Source organism: Humulus lupulus, chromosome 8, assembly GCF_963169125.1.
Source record: "Humulus lupulus chromosome 8, drHumLupu1.1, whole genome shotgun sequence".
Lineage (NCBI taxonomy): Eukaryota > Viridiplantae > Streptophyta > Magnoliopsida > Rosales > Cannabaceae > Humulus > Humulus lupulus.
In genome coordinates, this window is record NC_084800.1 from 85,832,833 (window position 1) to 85,851,987 (window position 19,155).

Below are 19,155 nucleotides of genomic sequence, written 5' to 3' on the forward strand. Positions count from 1 at the left end.
CCACAAAATATTGACCAACACAAAAAACCTTTTCATCAATACTTGTTGCATTTGAGCTTGGTGTACTACTAACATGACTTCTTTCATTACAATAATCACTAGGGGATACACGAGGAAATGGTAAATGTTTATCTTCAAGAGTGTGAGGTGCATAACTAGCATCAGGAACATTACATATGTATGCATCGTCAAAGTAATCATCGAAAATTCTATTTTCAGTATTTACCTCAACAAGACCATCATCAATATTATTTATTTCCTCCTCTTCATCATCAGTATCTTTGTCATCATCATCTTCACCGTCATCGTTGTCATCATCATCATCATCATCATCTAAACCAACATTATTATCACCGTTTAAATCAACGTCATGAGTAGAAAGGTCTACAATAGAATCAAAATTTGTAGTAGAATCAATATTATTAACAAGTTTATTCTTAATGATCATTTTCCATCTTATTGATCAAACCCACAAATAATGGAACCAAATCACGCTCTTGCCATGTAAAGAAACTAACAACGTCTCTACTATTTTTTATTGCAATTACTTCATTCTCCACCATTGTTGTTATCTTGTAAGTTAATTTTATATTAAAGAGGTTGCGATTGATTTCTGTAACTTCATAATGTTCAACTAACTCCTCATAAGTTAGGTTAGTTTGTACCAAACTTGATCTTGATCGTGAGCTATTTGAAATCCATTTCCATGAGTCCTCATTCTTTTTCCATAATCTGTCACATAATATTACAATATTTTTTAATGACATCTGAAATAAAAATAATACAATAAACAAATATAAATTATTGGTATTACTTTGATTAAAAATTTATATAAAAAATAAAAATCAAGTTGAAAATCTAGAAATTCGACAACCTGTCTAATAATTTGACAACTCATCTAACAATTCGACAGGTGGTTAAAAAAATACGACAATCTTTCTAAAAATTAGACTACCTATTTAAATTTGACAGGTGGTCTGAAATTTAGACAGATAGTGTGAAATATCAAACTCCTTATCGAAAAATTAGACAAAATGTCAAAAAATTATTGGTTTCTCTATCTCAAAAATAGCCGAAACCACCATTGATTTTTTTAAATTTTGAAGCTTTAACCACCATAAAACTCTAGAAATAAACCTAAATTATTAATTGTACTTTAATTATACTAAAACAATATCAAAAGTCTCATTTTTCATAAAAAAAAAAGATTTATAAACCAACCTTTTGAATGGTTGGTGGTCGAATTTGTGGAGAGACGGTGGCAGTCGATGATAAGAAGTGGTCGCCGGCGGTAGCGGCGGCAAGGGGCAGTGGTCGCCGGTGGTGGTGGTGGCAGTGGCAGTGGCGGTAGCGGTATGAGAATGGGTGGTTGTGGATGGGTGAGAGGAAGAAGATGATATTTTTAGGGTTTTTGTTTTAATGTATTATTATTTTATTTTAAGGGAAAAATGGGTAATAAAAAAAATCATTAATAAAAGAGGTCATTTAGCTAAAAACTATTGAAGCTAGGGCGAAGTGTAAATTGCACTATAAAAAGATGTCATTTTGCCAAGGAGCCCCCAAAAATAATATTATTAATAGTAAATATGATTTTTATATCAGATTTTAATATTAATATTATTATTATCTTTTGTGCTCTACCCATTTTTTGGGCATTTATGATGTTGTAAAAAATAGCAACTATAAATGGATGATGAATAAGATTAGTAGCATTCTCGTTCTTACAAAGCACAAAAGCAAACTACCAAACGCTAACATAAGGAGTCTAGTCACTTAAAGACATTCATCTATTCCTGTTCACTCAAGAAGGTTCGCTAATAGAGATACTTGGTCGTGCATCGTGATTAGTTTACGCATGTTCGCTCAACATACATTATCTACGCTAACATAATAAGCAATGAGTGACAGAGTCGTCATTTATCAAAATACAACTATATTTCTATTATTATAATTTTGTAATTAATTATTTACTGGTCAAGCCTAATAGCTTATGCCAATGATCTAAATGTAACCATAAACTCCTCACTATAAATAAGACAAGATGGGATAGAAATAGGGGGCAATGGATAATGTCGAAACTCCATTCTTGTATAAACAGTCATTATGTAAAGTAAAAGCGAAGGAGGATTGTATAAAAACCGGCAAAGAATGTTCGCCGGAAACTATGGTTCTTCAAGCTTAAATATCAATAAAAATGACTAAGTAGGCATAGGTCATCATTTTACGGTCGAACTGCTATAAAATATGGTGTTGTTTATTTTATCATATATCTATTCTTGAATCCATGCTCTTATGTTCTCAAGTTGACAAAAAACGGCGTCAACATTTTGTAACCCCGAAATTTTATTTATTTATTTTTTAATCCTTTTCTAAGCTCTATAAATATGAGCCTTTTTTATTAGTTTCATAGATAATTTTTAGGTAGCAAAACTCTACAAAATTTTAGTCTCACTTCTCATATTTTTTCTCTAGAATTTTATGAGAATGTTTAGCATAATAGGCTAACCTTCTTAGGAACGTTAGAGATGATCTTATATGAACTATGACTTTGTTTGATATTTTTGAGTCACCATTCCATGAGCTTCAAGTTTATAAATTTGAGTGATTTATTTTCCTTCATCTTTTTTTCTTCATCTTATTATCTTTATTTATGTTTATTAATAGTATATAAATCTTGCCAAGTACTTTCTATATATTATAAAATTAGTAAAAATAATATAGATTATATCTTCATCATTTTCTCTATCCCATTTATATATATATTTACTTTTTTTAAAACTATATAGAATTAGTCATCCCATTTATGTTAGGTTTTATGTCCAATCTTTTATTGCATTATTGCCAATGTTATAGTGTCATTTTTTGATTTCTCATAAGACTTATCTTTCCCTTCCATGGTAAAAAACATTAATCACTAAAATACATTTTTGTGAAATATATTTGTTCTTCAATGTTAAATCTTCCAAATGAATAGTTAGGATGCAAACTTTTCATTTGTGTAATTTTTGTGAATCAAATATTCAAATAAATAAGTATGCACACATGTGACTCTTGCTCCTTCCTACGTGTTACATTTTGTTACATCACATATTTTATCTTCTCTTTATTTGTAATTTTTAAATCTTAAAAACTATAAAAATATCACTTGTTCTAATTTTAACATATTATTTATCTCTTAACTCAATTTATTCGCTAACTTTATTTTTTTACCTCCTTATGAAATCGACTGCCCATCTATACTACAACTACTACTAGTGAAAGTCACATTTGGGCATTAAAAAACTTGTCTTCATCAAAATGATTCAAGTGGTGTTCCATCTAGGGTTTGAATTTTTCAAGAAGATCAAAGTATTTGTTCTACAACTAGGGTTTTCATTTCTCCACTCTAATATTTTATTGGACTCTGTCAAGCGAAATTGTGTGTAGATTCTCATTATATTGGTGGTGTAATCTCACTAACCATTAACAATAAAATTATCTATTTTTAATTACTTTCTCTTTTGTGTTTTACATTATCAACAATGAGAGAAATTTGTTCATCTTTTACAATTCTCAAAGCAATGCTTCAAGATTTGATTTGTGTTGAACACATAACCATGACATACCAAAGAAAATTCTACTTGGATATGCGCTACATAAATGTGATTATGTATTCAAAGTCTTCATCAATAAAGGATGAGACTACTCTATGAGATTACATACTTAATGTGAATGGTATCATCAAATTCCTTGTTTCTAAATGTGTAGATTTCAAGAATTTGAATAAAATATGTTTTCTACCATATTTTTGTTAGGATTAGTGCCCTTTAAATCATATGTATTGGAACATGTTTTTATGGAATAAATAATTGAAATGATTTTTTGCATATATTGATTGTTTATTATTATTGTTTGAATAATGTTATATGAATATAAGAAAATTCCTAAATTCGTTATTGTGACTACAATCTTGTATTGGTACGAGATAATTAGGATTATAGGGAACGAATTTAAATAGTTTACAGTGAAACAAAATTATAAGGAATCTTTGGATTAAATACTATTAGTACGATTCACTAGTATTATTAATACATGTAATCTAGATCTGGATTACTAATGTAGTAGGACATCTTAGTGGATGTACTTTGTGTAATGTGATTATACAAAACTAGAGCCGGCATGTTATTAATACTTAGGTAATTAATCTCGTTTGTTTTATAAGTATTAATAAAACATATCAATAAGATGATCATATACAAATTTATCTCAATTCTAAAGTTGCTATGAACTCCTGCTCATGTCCTTTGACTGATTTGATTCACTCGTTGTGGTTTGTCAAAATGATCAAGCTGAAAACTTTTGTTTTGGGGACTCATTGATGTAAGTGGCTAGGGACATAATATACAGACATGGAATCTACACCTTTATGAGAGGAATTGAATAATGGTTCTCATAAGGGTTAAGTTTTGGAACCGAAAGGTTATTGAACTCAAATTCATAAATCAGATTATGAATTAACCTTCACTAGTAAAGTTAATGGTACTTAAGGAAATAAGAGATAATTAAAGAGGTAAAATTGTGACCTTATCCCTACATTAATTATGAACCATTAATAGATGATTGAATTGTATGTAATGATTAAATCGATGAATGTTTTTTCATTAAAAAATACTCAATAAATAAATGTCTATAATTGCAAGAGTGCAGTCTCATATTTTTGGTGAAATAATATTGAGATTAATAAATTAAGGTAATTATATTAAAGATATTTGATTAATAATCTAAATTTATTAGAGTTTGAAATTATAGTCCATAGGTCCCTGAGGTAGCTCTATCAACACTGTTCAAGGTAAGAGTTGAAACCGAGATTAATTAGTGTAAGGACATATTTGGAAGAAATTTGTTCTCCAGGGAAAATATGTAATTGAGATTAATAAATTATTTTTATAATTTTTGAAAGTATTATTAAATAATAAAAATAATTAATTTTTAATTAATTATGTTTTTCTATTTAAAGTGTGAAAAATAAATCTGATAATTCAAATTGAATTTGAATTGGTTTAGAATTTTATTAAGATGATTAAATTATTTATCTGATAAGATCCGTTATTAGTTTTAAGATACTTTATCATTTTTTTTAATAAATAGATTATTAAATAATATGGTTAAGATGCATGTCTTTCAATGCTTACATTGTGGCGGGCATGTAACATAGTCCCAAACTTAGTCTTGAGATATTTTATTTATTTAATAATATTAATAATCAAATTGTCTAATTTTTAATTTTGAATTCAATTCAATTATAAAACAATCTGATAGAAAGAGTTTCTATAGACTTCCAAGTTTAGACTTAGATTTTTCACAAAGAGAAAATATATTGTATCTTTTCTCTAAACCTGAAAATCATTCTCTCAAGCTTAATTCCAAGATCTCATGTATTGAGTACATCTTTTGAATCACTAAAAGTTCTACTGTTACTCTACGTGCCCACACGCGTCTTGAGATGTAGAGAACATCTTGGAAGATCGTGGTCTATGTACCTAGAGATTGCCAGAATTGGATGTTCGTTATTTAAATACTAAAATATTACAATGACACTTGATAGACTTCAACTAGTATGTTCTTCTTCTTTGTGTGTGTTTTGATTAATGTCTATATATTAATGAATTCATTATTTAAAGTTTGTTTAAATAATTTTTTTTTAAATCTTTTGGGCCCATGGTAATCATGTTACCAACAATTTTTGTGAGTTAGAATTTGTTGTTTATATTAAGTGTATAATTGTGAATGTTAATGAACAATTTAAGGACTATTGTTATGCTTATTTTGTTTGATATAATGAAGAAAAAAAAAGCATGAGTGCAATAGACTATTTAAACCTTGATTGGCTTGCTATGACTACAATGAACAATGTTATAGAAAACAACTAGGGTCGAAATTGATTTACCTGCTTAAAATTGGACATTGCCTTACCGGTGCCTTACTGTAGTGTGCCTTTTTGTAAGAATTGTCCAAATCTTTAAATGGTGTAAAGAAAACATAGAGAACCGATTTATGATATAATGTAACATGAAAAAAAATGGTGTTTTAGATAAATATTTTAAATAATAAAGTAGAGAAGGTGATGGTAATGCTTTTAGGGTGTGCTTGGAAGTCCCTGTGTAATTACTAGGCTAGCAATTACACAATCTAGTTTTTATACCTTATTTTAAAATACAATGTGTGTTTGGATGTCAAGTGGTAATTATATATGAATTCCTAATCTCATGTTTTTATTTCTAATGTCATGTTTGGAAAGACAATTAATAATTATACAATAACATACTATTATATGCAATAATTATTATTTAAAACAGATAATATTTAATAATTACACAATGTAATTATACCAAATTTTCATGTGACACGATAATTGATACACAGAAATAATTCAAATTATAAGATAGCTTTTCAAATGCAATTAGAAAAATAGCAATGTTAGATACACATTCAAAACACACTTAAATTACAATTTATCGTGTATTATTAATCTTAACTATATAATGGGCCATTTGGTAGGAGGAGTTCACAGTTTTCATATTACTGAGAAAGTTGAATAGGGTAATCTGGTAGTTTGGAAACCTACATCAATGTGTTTGGTTGTGTACTGGAATCTTATCTATGATTCCTGAAAATATTACTTTTTGTATTTAATTGCGCATAAGAATTTGTCAAGTTTTCATATTTTTCATAAAATTAATACAATAATATATTTCATCAAAATAATAAATAATATTATTATAAAAAGCAAATGACATTTTAAAAAATTACCAAATTTTTTATTAGATTATAATTTATAAACAATTTTATTTATGAAATATTTTTGTAACAAAATTAAAAAATACAGTTATTATATACTAGAATCAAATATAATTTTTAAAAATATAAAAATACCCTTATTTTATTTTTAATAATATTTCATTTGTTATTTTAAACTATAATAATGATATAAATGTGTTATACCTAGATTTCGAGCCATAGTAAATATGACCTCGAAAGCTGAGTTCGCAGCAAATGGTCTCGTGAGGATTAGAGTGATCTAGGATTGTAAGTCGAGCCTGTAAAGTATGATATATGATCTCGAATGCGGTGATCTCGAAATGATTTCGATCTCAAAAGGTAGCTCCGAGAACACCTTCATCTTCAGGAACTTCGGAGCATGGGTCTTGAGCTCGATATCCCATCTCGAAAGCAACGTTAGCTCGGGAGATGTCAGTGGCTCGCACAATGACATGAAACCTGAAATGCTGGAGCCTTGAAGATACGTTATAACCACCTTGAATATCTACAAGTATTATAACTATGAGATGTAACCCTCATTAATTGATGTAAATCCCCAAGAATTGTGGGATATTATTTATTCAGTTATACGCCCCCTGATCTTTGGGGGACGTTTCCTTTTATATCTGATTATTGGCATTTAAAGTCATTTATTTTTATTCACAAAAGAGTAACTACCCAAAATATGTGGGATAGTATTCTGCATCCTTCTCTATATAAAGAGAAGCCATGCACCATTGTAAAGGACCGAAATTCTGATCCTTAAGAGAAAACTCTGGAGAATTCATGCTAAATAATTGTTCAGAGATAATCCTGAGGTTAATAACAGAGACTCGTGGACTAGGCAGATTTAACTGCTGAACCACGTAAAAAACCGTGTGTTTGATTCGTTTGTTTCTTTTGGCCATTGTCTTTAATTGTTTACGTGCTCTCTTCTTTTATCTGTTGACGAAAAACGGCGTCAACAAAATGTTTTACATATCAATTTCTTTAAATAAACAAATATTATTTATCATTTTATAGTTTGATATATGTATATTTATTTTTATATTATAAGTTTCAAAAATAAAATAAGTCATTAACTAAAAAAATTTTGGTTTAAAATTATTTTTTAAAAAAAAATATCAATAAATTTGAAGTATTTCACATTTATGGGTATCTGAAAAACCATATGTCAGTTGAGTTTTACTTGAACTATAATCAGGATAAATTAAAAGCCTTATAATACAGTTTTCCAAGTTAAAAAAACTCAAACGCAATACCAAACATGATAAAGTGTTTAGATTCTTATTCCCATCTCCATGTTCCTGTCTCCAGAATGCTGCGTACTAAATAAACCCAAAATATTTTTATGTGAGACTTTTTATTTTAAATTATATGGCTATAATTAATAAAAAAAAACGCTTCAAATGAATAAAAATATAATATTTGAAAGATAAGCTTACTGAGGGTATCATCAATGGGAGTGGCCGAAAAGGTTGCTTGTGTGAAGGTGGGTCCCAAAGTCAACCAAAGAAAGTATATTCAAGTTAAAATTTTGGCAACGTTGTCTACTGTTGGCAACGTTGCCTTGTTATTCTTTTGTTATTTTTAATTAAAATTTATATTAATTAAATAAAATATCAAATTTTGTATTTTTCCAAAATTGGCACCGTATGCTCTGAGAACGAGTGTAATCATCTTTTAAAATAATATTCAATTTTTAAAACAAATATCTCATCATAAACGAGTTTAATATTATAAATTTAAGAATTTAATCTTCAATACAAGTCACGTGCCCCGATAACTACTATATGTATACGAATGACATGTACTGATGTGTTCATTTACTTTTTCGATAAAGACTCACTCCACTGTAAGGTTTTATTCGTTCTATAAATTCAATCTAATAACTCGAATTCGTTGTTCTATTCTGAAATCAACAACCCCAAAATTCTAAGACCTAATCTGAGAAGGTCTCTCTCATCCAAACTAAATCTGTTGCGTTTAAAGGGTTTGCTCTTCTTCAGGATTTCGGCGATTCAATCTCACTCCGCAATCAGGCGAACCAGTTGTTATTCGTTTTTTGTTGTCGATTTCATCATTGTTTGCTGCTGCTGCTTCTGAAATCGTTCTAGGGTTAGGGCTTTGCTTCTGTGAATCACGAGATTGTGTTGTATTTTATTCGATTGTAGTTTTAGGGTTTGAATATTACTATTATCATCTTTTTCGGATGTTATGGTTTTTTCTTTTTGTAGGTCTGGGATTCCAGCCAATACTGTTATAATTGACATTTATTTTTATTGTTTATTTTTATTTGATTCAGATTTGATATTATTTTCATAAAAAAAAAAAAAGAGAAAAAAACGAAGAGAGTGCCATAAAATATTGTCTACAAAAATTTGTTCCATAACAATATCATTCTGCAAAAAAGAAAAAGAAATTAAAAAAAAAAGAGAAAAAAATAACTTTGGGACAATATATTCATAAATGGCGAACCCGGGATTAAGCAACAGGAATAACGGGCAGCGTTTAGGCATTACAGAGCCCATCTCATTGGGTGGGCCAACAGATTACGATGTGATGAAAACGAAGGAGCTTGAAAAGGTTTTTGTTTTTCTTTTAATTTACAGCTTATTATATTTTGTTCTTTTATATGAAGTTATGCTGAAATGGTTTGTTTCAGTATTTGCAAGATGCTGGATTGTACGAGAGTCAGGAAGAGGCTGTTGGTAGGGAGGAGGTGCTTGGCAGACTAGACCAGGTAGAATTTTTCTCTGTTTGTCTGCTAAGAAAATAATGTATAATCATTATTTTGAGTTTTGATTAGGATTTTGTTTCTATTTTAGTAAGTTCGTATATGAGCAGGTAAGAGTATCTTAGTTTTTGCTTCTTCTTGTAATCGTTGATGTTCTTGTTGTTTTTGGTTTTTGTGAAATAAAACAGATTGTGAAAGTATGGGTCAAAACGATTAGTCGGGCTAAGGGTTTGAATGAGCAACTGGTGCAAGAAGCCAATGCAAAGATTTTCACTTTCGGTTCCTATCGACTGGGGGTAAGGCTTTTCTTGTATCTGTTTGTCGAATACACAATTGTTTTTTATAGATAGATGATGATTTTTCGTAATTATAGTTTTAAATTTTATTTTAAGGTTAAAAATGTGTAATGGTTGAAGTTCTTTGCCTGATAAATTTGCTTCCTACTGATACCTATAGGCTATACTAAGGGCATTTGTGTTATGAGAAGGTTATTATTTGAGTATGACTTAGATTTTGTTGTAAAATAGCAACTGTTGATTAGGGACTGAGAGTATACTTTTCTATTGCATTCCAGCGTTATCAAAATACTCTAACCTTACATTTCTTCTACCTAATTTGAAATGTCTTGGCTATTATTAAAGTTCCATAGCCATTTCATTTAACAGTTACATACTTATGGTAGTAAGCAGTATCTTCTAAAAGATTACACTTAATTCTTCTTCATCTTCTTCTTTATTGTTATTTAGAATATACTCTGGTAACTTACTATGGTTATTTTTAACTTATTTATGATATGTATCTAACATTCCTGTACATTTATTTGTCTTTTTTTGACAGGTGCATGGCCCAGGTGCAGATATAGACACTCTCTGTGTTGGACCTAGACATGCAACAAGAGAAGTGCGATCAGAATTCCTCTTTTATAGCACAGCACAAGTAATTTTACTTCTTTTACTTTCTTAACTTGAGAATGAAATTGCTCCTATTAATTGGATGCAGGAGGATTTTTTTGGTGAACTACATAGAATGTTAGCAGAGATGCCTGAAGTTACAGAATTGCACCCGGTGCCTGATGCTCATGTTCCAGTGCTGAAGTTTAAGTTTGGTGGGGTTTCCATAGATTTACTCTATGCTAAACTGTCACTCTGGGTTATTCCTGAAGTAAGTATTAATTTTATTCTTGAAGATGGTTCTGGTCATCCTAATCTGTGTCTGTTTTTAAAATATATATTTATATAAGAAACAAAATCATTATTGATGTTGTGAAAAGTATTAAATGTTAAGTCAGAGCAAAATCAAAGAGAAACTCTAGCTAAAATATGTGATTTTTCCATCCATGAAACGAATGATCATAGATGTCTAAAGGGATGCTAAAAATTTGACTTTTCTTTTCCCACAGTAGCCACATTGAATTCTTTTCCCTTAAAAAATCAACTATTTCTTTCCACCAAATAACCTGCACACCATTCAATTCCACATAAAAATTGCCATATTAGATTGTTTCTTTCCAAAAACAATTGTTTTCTCTATCTTAGACTCTCACATCTCTGGAGAAGCCCAAAATGATTCTACTTCATTCAACACGTTGCACTTGAGAGAACTTGTCATTTTGCAATGCAAAAATATTAATATCCTTTGCTTCACTTTCTTTCTTATGCATCACACACTTCAAAGCAATAGAGTTAGGTTGGGTGTTTTCCCTTGAATCAAATCACAAGTCTCAATCTTCTTCAGATACAATAGCCAAGAAAAATCCTTTATTTTAAATAGGAACAGATGCTTTCCAAATAAGGGTTGAAATATCATCTAGGTCTGTGAGAACACTAAAAAATGATTTGGAAGAAAGGTTACCTGATTTTTTACATATCCATGCTCTCTTATCAAGTGAAGAATTATGAAGGGAAATATTTTTTAGAAAATTCAACAAAGAGATGAACTCTCCAGTTTCTATATCATTCAGGTTTCATCTAAAACTTAAATTCCAACTTCCATGAAGAATGATTTTTCAAAGAAACGGACATGGTTGCATATTTTTTTTTTTTGAATTTGACAATAAGTAAAGTCTTGGGAACAAAGAAGCAAAGTTCCTTTGTTCTCTCCAGTTATTCTTCCAAAAATGAATTGAATTCCATGTATCATAATATCCCATTTGGCAAGCCAAGAAAAAGTCAAGAAGCCATGAGAAATAAATGTCCACAGACTTCTGAAAGAACCTCTACTAACCATATTTTAATCTCATCCATATGAAACTAAAAAATTTGATGAATAATGTCAAGTTTCTATGGGTGTTATATAATCTTTTGCAGATTGGATATACCCATAATGTGTCTGATACTCTATTTTGGAATAGGACCTAGATATATCACAGGATTCAATACTGCAGAATGCAGATGAACAGACAGTTCGCAGTCTGAATGGATGTAGGGTCACTGACCAGATTCTGCGATTAGTTCCAAATATTCAGGTTTGTTTAGAACGGATGTCTACAATTATTTTACAATTATGTTGCAATGGTTAATTCTTATTTTGTTTCTGCTTTTTGTGTTCAGAATTTTCGCACAACTCTGAGATGCATGAGATTGTGGGCAAAGTGTCGTGGTGTTTATTCAAATGTATGATTGAGATTTTCTATTATGATCGATTTAGAATTGCGGAAAGTAGTTACTGTTACTTTTTTACTGATCAGAGTTTATTTTTTTAATCACGAACAGGTTGCAGGATTTCTTGGAGGCATCAATTGGGCTTTGCTTGTTGCTCGGATTTGCCAATTGTATCCTAATGCATTGCCCAACATGTTAGTATCTCGGTTCTTCAGAGTGTATACTCAATGGCGGTGGCCCAACCCAGTTATGCTTTGCATCATAGAAGAAGGATCCCTTGGGCTTCAAGTTTGGGATCCTAGAAGAAATCCAAAAGATAGATATCATCTAATGCCAATAATTACTCCAGCATATCCTTCGATGAATTCTAGCTACAACGTCTCATCAAGTACTTTACGAATTATGTCAGAAGAATTTCAGAGGGGGAGTGAGATCTGTGAGGTATGATCAATAAAATTTAAGTGATTATCTGTTTCTTCCCTTGGTAAAATAAAATCTACTAGTTGATAACTTTCAATATCAATCTGTATGGCTTTCTTCTCCATGCAATAAGATGATTTTTTTTTTTTTGAATGATCAGTAACCGTTTTGTGGCTTAATTGTTTCTCATTTGCAGTATCATGATTGTATTCTGAATCTGAGGTTTTCCTTTGACAGTATGGATTTGCATTGTTAATTTTTTGAAGTTTCTTATCTTCTTTTATTGTTAGTATTTCCATTTTTCACTTTATTGGCCATCACCCATTTATCTTCGGGTGGCCCCTACCACCTACCTATAAGGCAAGTGAGGGGGAAAGCAGTACTTTGAGGATAGAGCACTCGAATTTATTGTGGTTTTGAAGTTGAACTACAGTTCTGAGCTGGATATGTGCTCTCCGTGGGATCTTTTTTGTTTGACTTAAAGTTTTCATAAAATTTAAATACAGGCCGTAGCTTTTACCTTTTCGAAACTAAATTTATTGTTTTTATAATTCTACTTGAAGGCTATGGAATCAAACAAGGCAGAATGGGATACCCTTTTTGAGACATTTCCCTTTTTCGAAGCGTATAAAAATTATCTACAAATAGACATCAATGCAGAAAATGCTGATGATTTGAGAAAATGGAAAGGTTGGGTTGAATCTCGCCTACGTCAGCTAACATTGAAGGTGAGAAAGCAACCTCTCTCCTTTTGCTTAATTTTTCAGACATGCTATATATGTTCAGTTTTTTTTTTTTTTTCTCTTTTATAATGATCAGTGATCCATGCTATTCACATTTATAAATTCAGATTGAGAGGCACACGTACAATATGCTGCAGTGTCACCCCCACCCTGGTGATTTTTCAGATAAATCCAAACCTTTTCATTGTAGCTACTTTATGGGTTTGCAAAGAAAACAAGGAATTTCTGCGAATGAAGGTGGAACCTTTGATATAAGGGCAACTGTTGACGAGTTTAAACAGGCAGTGAACGTGTATACTTTGTGGAAGCCCGGAATGGAGATCCGTGTATGCCATGTAAAAAAGAAAAACATACCTAATTTTGTGTTCCCTGGTGGAGTTCGTCCGGCCCGCCCATCTAAGTTAACTTGGGATATGAGGCGGACTTTGGAACTAAAGGCTTCTGGACATGCACAACCAGATAAGTCAGATGAGAATAAAACAGTTTTAGATGGAGCAGATCATGGTCGCAAAAGAAAGCAACCTGATGATAATGTTGAAAATAGCATAAGAAATGTAAAGTCTGTGGCCCCCTCCTGTGGGGATGTTGACATAAGCTCTCCCATTAGTACTGTCAGTTCTTCATCCATAAAATGCGATAATGTCGACACGAACAAGTTCGTTGAATCACAAACTGAAATATCCGAGAAAAATCTAGAAGACAACTGTAGAAAGATAGAAAACCTAGCAAACGTCCCATATAAGAATGGCGACAGTGAAGTATCATCATCGAGCTGTCCGCCAACCCAAACTTCTCCAGAAGCTGTTGCTCATGCATCAAGTTTTACTGTAGCAGAGAAGATGGATATTGAAAAAGTCATGCCGGGTTCATATGCTCCTCATCAAGCTGTGTTAGAAGAGCTGGATGAGCTTGAGGATGATTTGGAACATAGAAATAAAGTGAAGTGCGAGATGAATGGCAATCAAGTGGAGTCTTCTAGGCAAAATGAGCCAGGCGTTTCGGTAACCTCCATGTGTGGGACTGGTCCTTTTAATGGTTCATACTCTAATGGTGGCTTAGAGGAGCTTGAGGTCAAATCTACTACTTTTGTTTGCTTATTTCTTGCATCTGTTATGTTATTATCTTGTTGTTTTCCCTCTGTTTGGAACATGGATTTTAGTCATGAAAAAGGAAATTGTTTTCAAAGAATTTCATCTTATTTTATATTTTTTCTCACAATTTTTTTAGTAAAATCTAAGTTCCAAACAAAGCATTTGATTCTAGTTGCTGGGACTATTGCCTTATTCTTAGATTAAAATCATGATAATCTGTTTGTACATATGTAGGGCACACCTATAAATTGGATGTGTGAATATTTATATACTTGTATGCGTTGGATACATGTTTTTAGTGTGGAAGAAAACTAGTTTATATGCTTATTTGATGCATTTATAATTGAAAAAAAGAGTGGAAAGTTGGTTTTATGGAAATGGATTTAGAATTTAGCCAACACTTGAAAAGTTTCTCAACTCAACATAAAAAAAATAAAAAAGTACCTAATCTTATTCTCAAGATTACCGTGATCTTTTTCTTTTCCTTTACTTCTTAATTAGCCAAATAGCTAGTTCATATGTAGCTTGTGTCTGATTTTTGAGTGAAATAGTTCTGACTTGATCGTTATTTTTGTCTTATCTTTTGAAGCCTGCTGAACTCGTGGTACCATCAGTTTCAAATGGATGCTCTGCTTCTATACCACAGCGGAAGCCAATCATAAGGTATGAAATAACTATGGACAAAATATAATTATTATTACTGAAAAATGGGAATAAGTCATTGTCTTGTGTATTTTATTTTATTTTATTTTTCTCTTTTCACTTTTGCAGAATGAGCTTCACTTCTTTGGCTAAAACTACCGGGAAAAGCTCGTGAAGAAGAGACATGTTGACTTGAAAATACACAATGATCTGTATTATAAGAAACACTTATGTAGCAAGTTTTTAATATTATTTACATTTCTAGTAATAATTATTAGCCAATAGATCGGAAGCTACTTTTTATGTACATGAGGGATGGGATTTTTACAGTAAAGGGATAAAAGAAAAACCAGAGTTTCTTTTCTTCATAATAATAACGTCGTTATTTATTTATTGTGGAATGAAATATGTCGTTGTTTATTTGTATATGGCAAAGGCATATTGAGTTTTTTTTTTTTAATGGCTTATTTGCATGATTTTGGCAAATTGCTTTCTAGTTAATTTATGTTGGGCATTTGTATCCTGTGGTTAACGTTTTTCTTTTTTTGGTTTTTAAAAACAAATATTTTCTCTAAAACAAATAGTACTCCTTGGCAATGTTTTCAGACACAAAACCAACAGGGAAAAAAATTGAGGAAAAAATTGTTATTTTTGTGTTTTGAAACTTTTTTTTTCTAACATTATACCATTTTGTTTATAATTATCTTGCAAATGTTGCATAGGTATGAAAGATCCCCTTAATTTATAATATTTTCTCTAAAACAAATAGTACTCTTTGGCAATGTTTTCAAAACTAACAGGGAAAAAAAGTTATATTTGTGTTTTGAAACTTTTCTTTTCACAACATTTTTTCTAACATTACTTTTTAGGGAAAATATTAATTTGACTCTTATGTTTTGCCCGACTACTCGATCGGTCCCTATGTTTTGTTAAATAACAAAACGGACTCTGTGCTTTGCAAAATAGAATAAAATGATACCCTAAATCTGATTTTGGTCAAACAATTTTTTAATATAACTAAAATATCTTTAGATATCTAAACTGATGAATTTATTAAATAATAAAAAATAGATTTAAAAAAAAAAGAAAAAAAAACATATATTTAATTTTATTTTTCTTTTCTCTCTCCTCTCTATTCTCTTCCCCTTCCTTCCCGGTCTTCTCCCTTTCTTTTCTTCTGTTCTTCTTCTCCTTCTCATCCATGGCTAGATGGGTTTGCTGATGGGGCTTGTGTCTGGTGGTTCACGACTGGGGAGCTGGGTTCGATGATGGGGCTTGGGGCTAGGTCTAGGTTCGACCTTCATCAATTGGAGCTCGTGTACCCTTTGATAATTGGATATACCTCACGAGAAAGGATGTGAGGCTCATTCTAATGGTAATCTCTTGCCCCTGAAATGGGTTTATTTTAGTTTTTGGATTAAGTTGCTAAAAACTTTCAATTTTTGTTGTTTGGTTGCTGAGAAAAAAAATCATTTGTGTACTTTTTCAATGTAGTTTCTTGGGTTTTCTTTCTAAAGAGAATATTATAGATATTGTTTGATTTGGGCATGCATGGGACGCTTTGCTTCATTGTGTAGTTGATGCTATTTTGGGTGCTTTGGGGCTTTGAGAATCGAACTGAGAGATGAGAGAAGGAGAAATAACATTATGTTTGTAGTACTTAAGTACCCAACTTATTTTTTTGCCGGTGAAAGTATCTTCCGTCCATGTTTTGTTACAGCTGCCAGTTCCAACCATTAAGTGTGTTTATGACATGTTGGTGAAAGTACTAAATTAAATTAATATTTGTGGTGAAAGTACCTAATTTAATAGATATATGCAGCAAAAATACCCAAATTATGAGATATTTGCAGCAAAAGTACCAATGTTATAAGCAAATTTGACATCACATGGTGGCCTTAGATACAAAATACACAACCGCAACAAAATATAGATAGAAGGTACTTTCATCGGTAAAAAATAACTTAGGTATTTAAGTGCTACAAACGTAATCAAAAACGAAGAATTAAAGAAAAAGTATACTGCCCTCGATTGGATTGCAAAAAACTGTATCATGAATAGACCTATAAAAACTAAGCAATTGTTCATTTTTGTTAATAAATTCATTACTTTAGAAATCTAATGGTATTTTAGTCATATTGAAAAATTGTTTGACCGAAATCGGGTTCATGGTATCATTTTGTTCCATTTTGCGAAATATATGATTTGTTTTGTCATTTAACAAAACAAAAAGGTCGATCAAGTATTTAGGCTAAACACAAGGACCAAATAGATATTTTTCCTACTTACTCTCTATATCCTCATTTGTTTTCTCCTTCATTTTCTTTGCTTTTAATTTTTTTTATAATTATTATTATTTATCTTATTGTTTCTCTCTCATCATATCCCCTCACAATTTTATTTCTTAATTTTTTTTCCTAGAAATACCTCTCATGTTGCCTGAATTCCTTCACAATTTTATTTCTTAATTTTTTTCCTAGAAATGCCTCTCGGGTTGCCTGAAACAAAGGTACGAGCTGACGTGACACTTATCAACAGATTAAAATCTGATATCATACAAGTGCTCATCAATTTTCTTTTTTTTTTTTGTTGGGAAAATTCAATCAAAAGTGGACAACTGAATTGGGTTGCTGCTAGTTCTTTTTTTTTTTTTTCCAATTTGTTTACTATATTCTTTTTTTTTTCCATCACTTTTTTTTCTCATTATTTTATCACTTAATCTTTCCTTTCGTGTTACTTTTTCTTACTATTTATAACAAACTTTCACAATATTTTATCTTTTCTAATATATTTATTTATTTTTCTAGTAAATATTTTCTTTAAGAAAATTCAATTAAAAAACAGTTCTAGAAAACAACAGTGAAGCATATCTCTCTCTTTGATCATGCAAGTCAAATATCTCTTGTTTATTGATTATATAAATATATTTTATTCTCGTTTTGGAAACAAAAATTACGAAAACAAACAACAAAGAATAATGTCAATCAGGTCTTCTATGAAGTTCCAAGTACCTGAATGGTGGTGCCTTATGGAGGTCTACCGTTAATGCCCTATTTAGTATCTAAAATTACATTTTGGTCCCCTTATAAACTAAATTCTCACTTTAACCCTATTGTCAATAATTCTAATTTCCTCCTTATATTTTTCAAAAAAAAAATTAAGAATATTTAAAAAAAAAATCATGTCGGATGTGGCACTGACTTTTTTTGAAGTACAAATGTTTGTTAATTGTGTTAGTTATACCATAAATTGCAAGTAAGTGTTGAAATCTACCATTTTACGCTAATTCCCACATGCAAAATTAAACAAAAAAATTATGGGGGTGTTTGGCACCTTAATTAAAAAACTGTTTTTTGTTTTTAAAAGCTAAAAACTGTTTTCTGAAAACAAGTGGGGGTGTTTGGCATTGTTTTCAGAAAACAATTTTTAAAAACAAAGTTACAAAAAACAGAAAATTTTGAGAACAACAAAAAGTTGTTTTCTGTTGTTCTCAAAATTTTTTTCATAACTTTACTTCTTATTTTTCATCATTTTTTCTTTCAAATTATTTTATCTCATTATTTATTACAAACTTTTAAAATATTTTTCTCTTTGTAAATATATTTGTTAATTTTTTTATTTAAGATTTAAAAAAAAATAAAACTAAAAAATTGTTTTTAGAAAACATTAACCAAACACCTCTTATTTTTTGAAAACTACAAAAATAGTTTTCTGTTATCATTTCTGAGAACAAAATTTTGAAAACAAAAAACAGAAAACAATGCCAAGCAGGCCCTATATTTTTTATAGAAATAAATTTCCCTTTAACCAAAGGTGTTGAAAGAAACAAATTTTAGGTGATATTTGTAAGCTACTTATTTTTCGAACAAAAATTTGAAACGTGTATTCTTGTAAAGTTTACTTTCTCAAATGGAAAGTTACATAACTTACATGATATCTGGTTTATATAGGATTCTTAGGGAGTAAAAAATATTTTTGGAATTATTGAAATGAGATTCTTATTTTTATATTATTGTATAGTATTTTTAAGGGTGATTCTATGGATTATAGTGTGTGATTTCAATGTATAAATTAAGTATCTCAATCATTACTCAAATAGAATTAAAATATTCAATATTTATAAA

General features: G+C 30.4%; 1 protein-coding gene across 1 annotated transcript; it reads left to right on the plus strand.

The window, feature by feature from the left end:
• The first annotated feature begins 8,621 nt into the window (after positions 1-8,621).
• LOC133798011 (nuclear poly(A) polymerase 1-like) lies at positions 8,622-15,457 on the plus strand. Its single transcript, XM_062236176.1, has 12 exons — positions 8,622-9,384; positions 9,464-9,541; positions 9,724-9,831; positions 10,373-10,435; positions 10,535-10,696; positions 11,886-11,999; positions 12,085-12,147; positions 12,247-12,576; positions 13,119-13,283; positions 13,406-14,368; positions 14,979-15,052; positions 15,161-15,457. The coding sequence occupies exons 1-12, from the start codon at positions 9,268-9,270 to the stop codon at positions 15,204-15,206; spliced, it is 2,283 nt and encodes a 760-aa protein (XP_062092160.1). The 5' UTR covers positions 8,622-9,267; the 3' UTR covers positions 15,207-15,457.
• The last annotated feature ends 3,698 nt before the right edge of the window (positions 15,458-19,155 follow it).

Bases quoted from the DNA above. Each gene is read 5' to 3' on its own strand.
- LOC133798011 (XM_062236176.1), top strand. From the start codon at position 9,268: ATGGCGAACCCGGGATTAAGCAACAGGAATAACGGGCAGCGTTTAGGC. The intron at 9,542-9,723 runs GTAGAATTTTTC...GAAATAAAACAG, and splicing joins TGCTTGGCAGACTAGACCAG to ATTGTGAAAGTATGGGTCAA. The intron at 10,697-11,885 runs GTAAGTATTAAT...ATTTTGGAATAG, and splicing joins CACTCTGGGTTATTCCTGAA to GACCTAGATATATCACAGGA.